At 32.1% G+C, this 10,231-nt stretch overlaps 1 protein-coding gene across 1 annotated transcript; it reads right to left on the bottom strand.

Annotated features, from left to right (window-relative positions):
• Positions 1-206: 206 nt before the first annotated feature.
• On the bottom strand, positions 207-7,284 carry LOC118203525 (uncharacterized). The gene has a single exon (XM_085827332.1). The coding sequence runs from the start codon at positions 6,422-6,424 to the stop codon at positions 5,261-5,263; it is 1,164 nt and encodes a 387-aa protein (XP_085683458.1). The 5' UTR covers positions 6,425-7,284; the 3' UTR covers positions 207-5,260.
• Positions 7,285-10,231: the final 2,947 nt, after the last annotated feature.

Raw genomic sequence — 10,231 nt, 5'->3', positions numbered from 1 at the left:
TCAAAAATAATCATAGCTACTATTATTATGCTTTCGAGTGCTTTGCCGTAGTCAAATAAACTAATATGATTGATAAACTTTATATACTTTGGCTTAATCAAACATGCGCTGGTTGCTCAAATGAACCCGGTTGGGCAACCAGCACATGTTTGATTCCATAATTCGCATGTTTGCAACCAGCACATGTTTCAAAATTCGCAACCAGCGCATGTTTGATTCCAAAATAGGACTGATCCGTACAGCCAGCCTGTGAACCGACTGGCTGTACGGACGTTTTTATGCTTTTCCCCATGCGTAACTTAGATACAAGCGTTTTTTCTAGAACGTTTTTTCGCGAAGGCAACCCTTTCTTTAGGCAGATAACCTTAGAGCGCTTTGTCGTAGTTAAAAACAAAGAAAACCAAAATTAGTCCAATGTCATACGCCGAACACAGAAGGCCTGTTAATCTCGAAAGAGCATTTTGCGTCGAATCACTATAAATGGTAGCATCACTTTTCAGTTTGTTGCCATCAGATATTATCGCCATGTATTATACTTAAGAAATTAAATAATGAAGAGTGTGCATGAATGTATGTATGTTTCTCGAAGTGTGAAGAAGCAATGATACTGCCACTAAATTTTGAATCGCGCAGTCCTCCACCCGAATATTTGCACCTGGAAGCTCGAATCTTCAATTTCGAATCTGTTTTCTTATTTACTTCATATTTTTTTAATTAAAAAAATTTCGATTAAGAAACTCAACTATTTCAAAGCGAACATTTGCAACCCATTATCTTCTTCTCTACATATAATAAAAGAAAGAGTCTGTCTGTGTGTGTGTGTGTCTTTCGTTCGCTCTGAGCGTAAGCTAATAGATCCACGGCTACGAAATTTGGTACATAGGTGCATCTAGACAAGAGCCAGTGCACCTCGAAGCGATTTTTTCGAAATTAGAATTTTTTTTTTATATGTTTTGTGACGAAATCGCGTCATTTTGAGACAATGGGCTATAGGAAAGCGAGATTTTACTTTACACACTCCATTTTCACATCGTCATGAAACGTAGGCACTTAGCTATTTTACGAACTTAAAATAAATTTCGTGTTTCACTAAATCGATTAAATACGAATTTATTTAACAAATGGAGCTTAACACCTTTTCAACGGGATTTTTTCTAAAAAGGTTTATTGTTAGAAATGTAAGTTTATTTTTCTTTGATTTTTGGACACGTTAAACTTTCACCCTTGCGACTGCTTTTACAAAAAGAATTTTAGAAAAATGATAATATTTTGTATTTTTAAAACTTTTTTAAATGAAGCTTCCGAGTACACTTCTCACATCTTTAAAAATGTGATTTTGGCAACAATTTTCCTGTCTTATTGTTGTTGATAGATTTTTGATGAAATCGCATCATTTTCAATAGTCTTTTAGAAATATGGGTTTGGCAACAATTTTTCATCGTATTTCTTATGTCACTGTTTTTAATAGATTGGCATATTTCATTGTCATACATTTTTTTTTTTTTTTTTTTTTAATAAAGTTGTTCTGCAGAGTAAAATTCCGCACGGAATTTTATGTTTTTTGAGCTGCTTTCATGTTATTTTTTTGCTTATTTCATTGTTTGTAAGATACTGAAAAGTTTTGCATGATTTTTTTTTTTTTTTTTTTTTTTTTTTTTTTTTTTTCTTTCTTCGACGGAAAGTTGGTTAATTTTTTTATTAGGATAATTAATATTTGTATTAAGGAATATAGCTTATTTCATTGTATTTTTTCTCTTGAAAATATAAGATAAGATATCATTAATTATAATTTGCTTTTCAGAATTGTGTGTATTCTTTTATGCTATTTATTGCTCATTTCACCGTTTTGAAGATATTGAAAAGTTTTGAGTGATTTTTTAGGAAAGAAAGTTCTTAACCTCCTTTATACCATTTGAGTTCTTAAGATTTTGCAAAGGGAAGTTGGTTAATTTATTTATTAGGATAATTAATATTTGTATTAAGGGATATTTCTTATTTCATTGTAATTTTGTTATACGTAATAACTTTTTCTTTGTGAAGTTGTTCTGCAGAGTAAAATTCTACGCAGATTTTTAATTTAACGCTGGATGTTCCCTTCAGCCATTTTTCCGGTACATTTAAAAGACAGACGAAGGCTGGCAGCGAAGCTGCTAGTACGGAATAAAATATTTTAACCCCAGTGCACGAGATCGTCTATCGGAAATTCTGAAGATATGCTATTTTTAAATATTTTTAACCCGCTCTCGAAACATGTATGTATGTGTAAATGAAAAGAAAAACCGCCCCTTTTGACGTTTAGATTCCTTTTTTAGAATTTTTATTTATTTATCTATTACTAGGCTTATCGATAGATTTAGGTTAAGATTTTTTTTTCGCGTGAAAGAATTGCAGATTCCTTCTTTTCTATTGAATTACACAAAGCTAAAATTTGTAAGTGGATCCTGAGCAATAGACGGCGCATGGCAAACCATTATAAAGTAGGTATACAGATACAACCTATAGATATATTAGCAAAAGATCTATTAGAGTTTGTAAGATTTAAACGATTTTCTTTTCTTTTCTTTATCATACGAAAAGAGTTTAACCCTTTAACTGCTTAAGACGTGTTTAAACGTTTTCAGAGTTTCCTTTAAAAATGCTTTAGACGTCTTTACACGAATTTAAAATCGCTCGAAAAATGTTTAAGACGTGTATACACGAAGCCCAAATTTTGCCAAAATTGCTTAAGACGTGTTTAGACGATGCGCTCTGGTGTTCTTTCCCCTACCTTTCTGCAGGCGGTTGTCAGTTGACACAAAGCGCTTAATGGGGTGTGAAGTCTCTTTGAAAAGAGCACTTTACGAAAGAGTCCTGAGAGTGAAGTATCATTGTCAGACAGCATGTATGTGGCGACTAAAAGGTTGAGAATGAAGATAAATTGTTTTACAACTGTTTGCATTATGATACTTTATACAAATGTAAGTCAAACAGGATCTGACGTTGTTAAAGTACATTGCCGAATTTTAGTAGAAACAGGAAAAAATAAGAATTGTAACGGAAAACTCCCTTTTTAATAAATCATATGTTATACAATCAAATATTTTATTTTTGTATTAAAAATTGATTACAATTTCTGATTCGTCAGGAAAAAATATAAAATGTAGCAATCAGCTTTCTTGTTTGCACTCGTATTTCAAATGCGCGTTATTATAATGGTATATTCTTCTCTTTACATTCTGAAATGTTAAAACTGTGCTTTCAGTATGCCTGAGTTTTGTACTCGTATGTGTGGCTCTATTTTCCGTAGAAATGGCGAACTGACATATAAAAATTTTATAAATGTTGAAAGGAAGGTGTTCTACTCGAAAACTTCAATTAAGGGGACTCATACACCTTAAACCCCTCATGATCTTACAATATGTGACTGTTGCAAGAATTCGGATATTTTATTTATTTTAAAAGCACTTACTTCCAACTTTTTACAGCTGACTACATAATATAACTGCTTTGGAAAATAGTAACCAGAAAGTTTGTGTTGCCACAAATATTTTTTAACTTAATCCTCTTTTTGACAAAATATTTCGCCATGTTTCCACCTTGCGCGCATGATATTTAAAAAATGGCTAATGGTACATACTTGAAATTTGATGAAATTTTTTATATGGGCACTATTTTTTAACTGAACCAACAATCTGATGAATATTTCAATACTGAAAAATTTTATGGACGAAAACATTACAAATTTTGTTAATAAAATACTTTTTATAAACTCAACTCCAAACAAAATAAAAATTTAACATGAAATTTTTAAAATTTTAGGTTTACAGTAGTTTCCAAATTTTATAAAAGCTATATATTAAATATGGAATTAAATTATGAAATAGAATGTTTTAAACTGTGCGCGCAAGTTGGAAACATGACGAAAAATGTTGTCACAAAGCGGATTAAATTATAGAAATATTTGTGGCAACACAAACTTTCTGATTACTATTTTCCAAAGCAGTTATATTATGTAGTCAGCTGTAAAAAGTTGGTAGTAATTTCTTTTAAAATTAATAAGTTATCCCATTTCTTGCAACAGTCACCTATTCGAACATCTTATGGGTTTTAAGGTGTTTTAAGGTGTTTTAAGGTGTTAAGGAGTCCCCTTAATTGGAATAAATCAATACACCGAAGGAATTTCAGAAATATTTGTTTTAAAAATTTATTATTAAGATTTTAAATCCACAATGTTCTAAAATCCAAGGGGAAAAAATACGTATTCCTTGAAACTTTTTTGGAAAGAAATCTATCGCTATAAAATCGCTTAAAATTAATGGAGTGTAAATTAAGTAAAACTGTTAGTGTATGGAAGGGTTAGATATATTCCGCACAAAAAAATTTAAATCAGAAGAACAATTACCTAAAGAATTAAATTAATTACATTAAAAGAATTTAAAATAAATTAACATCTCTCCAAATGTCAATGCTAACAGCAAAAGCACGAATGAAAGTTATTCTTTAAGTTCCGAACTTAATTCATCCCTCGGTACGCAATGATTGTGTCTTTGCGATTACTTTTCATATAGATACTACAAAAGGCCGCCAACGACGTAGCAGTAAAATCGTTGAATACTAATAGTTTGAAGCGGGTTCAAATCCTGGCGAATGGATTGCCTGCATATCAGTTATCTCGAATTTTTGCTGCCCACGTTTAAAATGTTTTCTGTCAAATATAATTAAGTCATTTAGCGAAACTTCCATTAATACTATAATTACATATTCTACTATTAGAAGTTCTGGTTTTAATTGTAATATATAAAAAATAATTCAGATTCTTCATAGGAATTTCATTTATGTATTTTCAATCATTTCAAAACCATAGTCAAATGAAATGTTTCATCTAATTTACATTAACTATGAAAGTAACAAAATTGGAAATGCAGTACATAGTACAGAAAAAAAGTTAAATTTATAATTAATTATTTCAATACCTTATTTCATTACTTTCTTATTTTAAAGAATATATATTTATTACTTCCATTTTTAAGAACACTATAAGCATTTCTTCGGAAGCGAATATAAACATATCTATGATTTTAAGACATTTTATAAGACTTACCATTAAAAAATGCTAAAGCATTTTTCCATAATATTCCGATATACATAATAGTTATAAATATGTGCTAAATTTCTCCATGAAATATTCTAATAAATATTAAATACACTTACTTATAAAAATTAATAGCTGTCGTTAGGGACAAATCAGTGAATAATTAATAACCGTATTAAATTCAGAATATTAGCACAAAAAAAATCCCTGCTGTCTGCTTTGTTTTGCTGATTTAAGGTGTGTGACAGTTAAAGATAAAACTTCAATTCCCAATGAAGGATGTTCCTGTAAAAGCGATAACCATGCTTTAGTAGTATCAAAATCTTCAAAATTAGTGGAAATGAAGTTAACGGCAGTACTTTTCAGCAAAGCATCGTTATGCATATCTGCTAAAATTAAAATCTCAACGGCTGTGGAAGTCGTAAGGGAGGAAGTCATAAACTGTCTGCACATTTCTTTAAGTTCTAAGATGGCGTACTTGTCAGCGGCAGAATACAAGTCCCTGGCCATAGAATATGAAAGTGCGTTTGTCCTTCCAGTGTACACGAACATTAGAAGCTGCTGCAACACACAAGCATCAATGTCGGTGATGGTCACTCTGTTCTCTCTATTTTCTGTCACTGGGTGTTGGAACATGCTTGCAAAGATCGGAGATCTGGCAGAAAGAACGCATTTATGAACTTGAAATTCAGTGGTGTCACACTTGAGAATGAAGTCTGACAGATCTTTTTTTTCATACATAGTCTGCATATCCCGTGATAGATTAGACAAAGCCTTCACCTCAGTTGTTGAGACAAGCTTGTCTGAAACTGTCAGAATTTTGGATTCTGAATGATTTCGAGGTTTCCAGTCAGAATTATCCAATTTCGTTTCTCTAGGGACCCTTACCCACGTTTCTTGCTCTGCTTCATCAGAGGTTACATGAGGATATATAGATGATTCACTGGTATAGACATCACTTACCGAAACACTGAGCTTTATAGTAAAATGCCCATTGTTGAGGCTCAACCATTTTCGAGCGATATGCAACGGAAGTTTAACGAAAGCACTTAATTCGCATATAGACGTATTGATTGCAATCGTTTCAGAATCACTGCCTTCTGCTCCTGTAGTTATTAAAGTCAAAGTTCCTTCCAGGTCGAGAAATGTCCCTACTCTTTGCCTGCATAACCATAAAACAGGATTGTGTCTTCTCCGTTTTCCTATACCTTGCGGATAATAACAAAGATTCCATGTGTCATCATTCAGTCCAAAACGGCAGCTGGATATTGATTCTCCTTTATTCCAGTGTTTTTGCTCGAAAGTTCTTTCGCTGTGATATACTTTCCATTCAAAAAACAAATCGTACGGCATGTCTATTTTATCTAATTTACAAATGCTGCAAAAGAGAGTAACATTTTAAGTTCTTTCGCTGTGATATACTTTCCATTCAAAAAACAAATCGTACGGCATGTCTATTTTATCTAATTTACAAATGCTGCAAAAGAGAGTAACATTTTAAGTTCTTTCGCTGTGATATACTTTCCATTCAAAAAAACAAATCGTACGGCATGTCTATTTTATCTAATTTACAAATGCTGCAAAAGAGAGTAACATTTTAAGTTCTTTCGCTGTGATATACTTTCCATTCAAAAAACAAATCGTACGGCATGTCTATTTTATCTAATTTACAAATGCTGCAAAAGAGAGTAACATTTTAAGTTCTTTCGCTGTGATATACTTTCCATTCAAAAAACAAATCGTACGGCATGTCTATTTTATCTAATTTACAAATGCTGCAAAAGAGAGTAACATTTTAAGTTCTTTCGCTGTGATATACTTTCCATTCAAAACACAAATCGTACGGCATGTCTATTTTATCTAATTTACAAATGCTGCAAAAGAGAGAACTTTTTTCAGGCACTTTTCATTTCATCAATAAATCCAAAACTTATACTTTTGATAATTTTTTATGGTTACCTGCAATGCAAAAATATCAGCTTATCTACTTTGAATATTATTTCTCTGCCTTTTACGAAATACGTTCGAAGTTTCTCTCTGAAAATGTTCTTCAAAAAATTCGCTGTGTATCGTTTGTCTGAATAAGTACACTTGGTTGCTTGTAAAATTCCAAGCTCTCTGTCGTAGACTGAAGTGAAAAGAGGGAGTTCCCCTTATTTTCACCATCTATAACTCTTTATAATACTACTTATCTGCATATTCAGCTGACACCTTCTCCACGTTGGATATCGCAATGTCGATAGGCGTGAGGTAGCACACACAACAAAAGAAAAAAACTATACTCGGCAGATAAGATATTAAGTGATAAAACTTCTGCGTTTGAGAGAACAGAAAGAAAAAAAATTATCATTATTTTTTCAAACATCTGTATATTTTTAAAAATGTCAATTTCTTTCAAAATGTCATCGGATCTGCCTTTTGCTTCCTTGTCGAAGAAGTATTATGGTCGCAAGAAATTTTGAAGATCATATGTCAACGGAAATAACAATTTTGACTATTCTGGAATTCATTTGCGCGACTTTTCGCATAAATTCTGTACGTACGGAGAGAATTAAGGACTTTTATTAAAAACGGATTGTAAAACAGATTCGAAATGAATTAATTCTTCTTACATACAATCACATACAGTCATAACACAAAAGATTAACAGTAGGCCATTGAAATTTTGCGTATTGTGCTACTATAATATCTAGTCCTGAACCTTCCTTTCTTGTTGCCACTGGCTCGACCAATATATATATGTAAAATATAAATATCTATCTTTCAAATGATAAGCCTTTAACTCCCTTCTTCATTCTAAAAATAACACAGCAATAATTTTCTAACTAACCGAAAAACCTCCGTCACCTAATCTGTATGGCGCACTTATCGACGAAATCTGAACTCAACATATGGACATTAAACTGTCATGTGATCTGAAATGTAATCCGATATAAAAGGTTAATTGCGTCGACACTTCCTATCTCTGGTCTCTTCTCTTCTGCTTCTTTTCGCTGGATCGCCTTGCCGCTAGTTTTACTTTTCCAATTTCGTTCATTGTTTAAGAAAATGTAACCTGTACAAAATTGGAGGCTGCATAAAGCAGCCGCAGTGATGATGTGCATTATCAAGGAATAAAGTTATGTGTGGAATTTACCGTTATGTCTTCTTCGAGCGTCATCTTTCTAACTACGTAGTTACGCCTCTGCAACGTCAATCCGTTGCAACTTTCCGTTAAGTCATCTTATTACACACACACATGTGTAATAATAGCAAGGAAATGACGGAGCAGTGTTGATGCGTAATACCTACATAGGATAGATCGTAGGTCTATATTTAAAAGGAAGAAATCTGCTAATATGTTGACTTCGTAATATCTAAGAAACTTCGCAGTCGAGGCAGTTTTAATACCATTTTTATTTCCAATTGACATTTGTGGTCAGGGTTCACTTGGCACTCTAGTCGTGCCTATTCACAGAACACTTACATTTTTGATATTATTGCCACAGGAAGCGAGCACAACGAAACAGCGACCAAGCAGCACAAAAGTTTAAGCTGAAAGTGGCGCATTTATCTAAAATGGAAGCTCACCAAGAGGAAGGTTTGGGTTTAGTTTAGAAAAGTTTCAGATCCCAAGCGTTACGTCATCAGCGCTGCGCATACCATGTAACACGGAATAATCTAGAAATGAAGCAATCCAGAGAAGTTATTGCGATTTTAGAACAGAGAGAAAAAAGGGTTATCTGTTAGTTTAAATTATAATTTTGATTTTCCCATTTTTTATCTTACACATTATATATATACTCACGCCCTCACTCAGAATATATATATATATATTCTTAAAGCTATAGCCTACGTATAAAGTGATACTTCGTTCCTATGCAAATAAGTATAAACACATAGTAAATATCCAATTGCAATATGAGATGTAAAAACATAGAATGTATGAAAAAATAAGAAAGAAAAATCTAAAGATGAATGCTTAACTGATTGGAATTTAAAGTTAAAATGTAAGTAAAATAAAGTGTAAGCTATCTCATTACATATTAGAACAAATACAACAAAATATCATATTAAAAATAATAGGAACCACAAGCAGCGGTAAATGAAATAATTAGCCTAATTCGAACATCATCATTGAGACTTTTCAAGGTAAATGCACATTGATATTCGAACTCTGCTAAATTCCAGAACTCGTTTCGTCGAACAGGCATTGAAACAGGATATATATATGTATATATATATATAAAGGACAGGTAAGGACTTAAGGCCGAGTGAGGGCGTGAGTATATATATATATATATATATATGTTACGGTGAAACACTGAAATCTGAAGAATGTCGACTTTCACCGGTGAATGTCAACATTCACATAGTGTCTTGGTGTAGGTCCGAAATATTTTCCAAATACTCTTATTTCTGACTTACACCGGTCAATGTCGACATTCACCATGTACTAATGGTGAATGTTGAACATATAACAATATTATATTTTCTTCTCCGTAATTCAGTCGCGAATAAACGCACTTGAGACTTGAAATAAGAACTTAAGAACACGAGAACCTAAAACACACAATACATTCAAAATGAGAAAGGAAATAATATATTACTTAAACTTACTTAAAAGTAACTTAAAAGTTTACTTAAAAGTAAGTTTAAGTAAGTTAAAAACTTACTTAATTATACAGTACGTTCTAAATGAGAAAATAAAATAACAGTAATAAAAACTTACTAAATTATGTGATTCAAATCTTATTTATTGCAACAACTTAAACTATTATGGCACTTTATGACCTCTCTTTTCGACTTTCACCAGAGCATATCTGTGATTGTCGACATACACCGGTGAGGGTCCGAATATACAAGAATGTAGTGAAATATTCGGTCTTTCACCGACGTATTTGGTGAATGTTGATATTCTGCGGTTAAAGTCGATATTCTCCAATTTCGGTCTTTCACGGTAACATATGTATATATATATATATATATATATATATACTCACGCCCTCACTCGGCCTAAAGTCCTTACCTGTCCTTTATTTTCGCAATTCTTAGTCGTATTCATATATTTCCAATTATAGAAATGTTTTAAATGTCGAATATATTCATGTTTTGACAATATCAAATTTAAAAAAAAGAATTTTGGATAAATAACAAAATCTAATTTTAATGATATCTTCC

This window comes from Stegodyphus dumicola, chromosome 11 (genome assembly GCF_044657685.1).
Source record: "Stegodyphus dumicola isolate Sdum_Otavi_A_Nest chromosome 11, ASM4465768v1".
Taxonomy (NCBI): Eukaryota; Metazoa; Arthropoda; class Arachnida; order Araneae; family Eresidae; genus Stegodyphus; species Stegodyphus dumicola.
Note: the sequence above shows the minus strand (reverse complement) of the source record. Positions and strands in the feature narration are given on the sequence as shown.

What these genes read in the sequence shown, in the direction of transcription:
- LOC118203525 (XM_085827332.1), bottom strand. Translation starts at nt 6,424, where the DNA reads ATGCCGTACGATTTGTTTTTTGAATGGAAAGTATATCACAGCGAAAGA.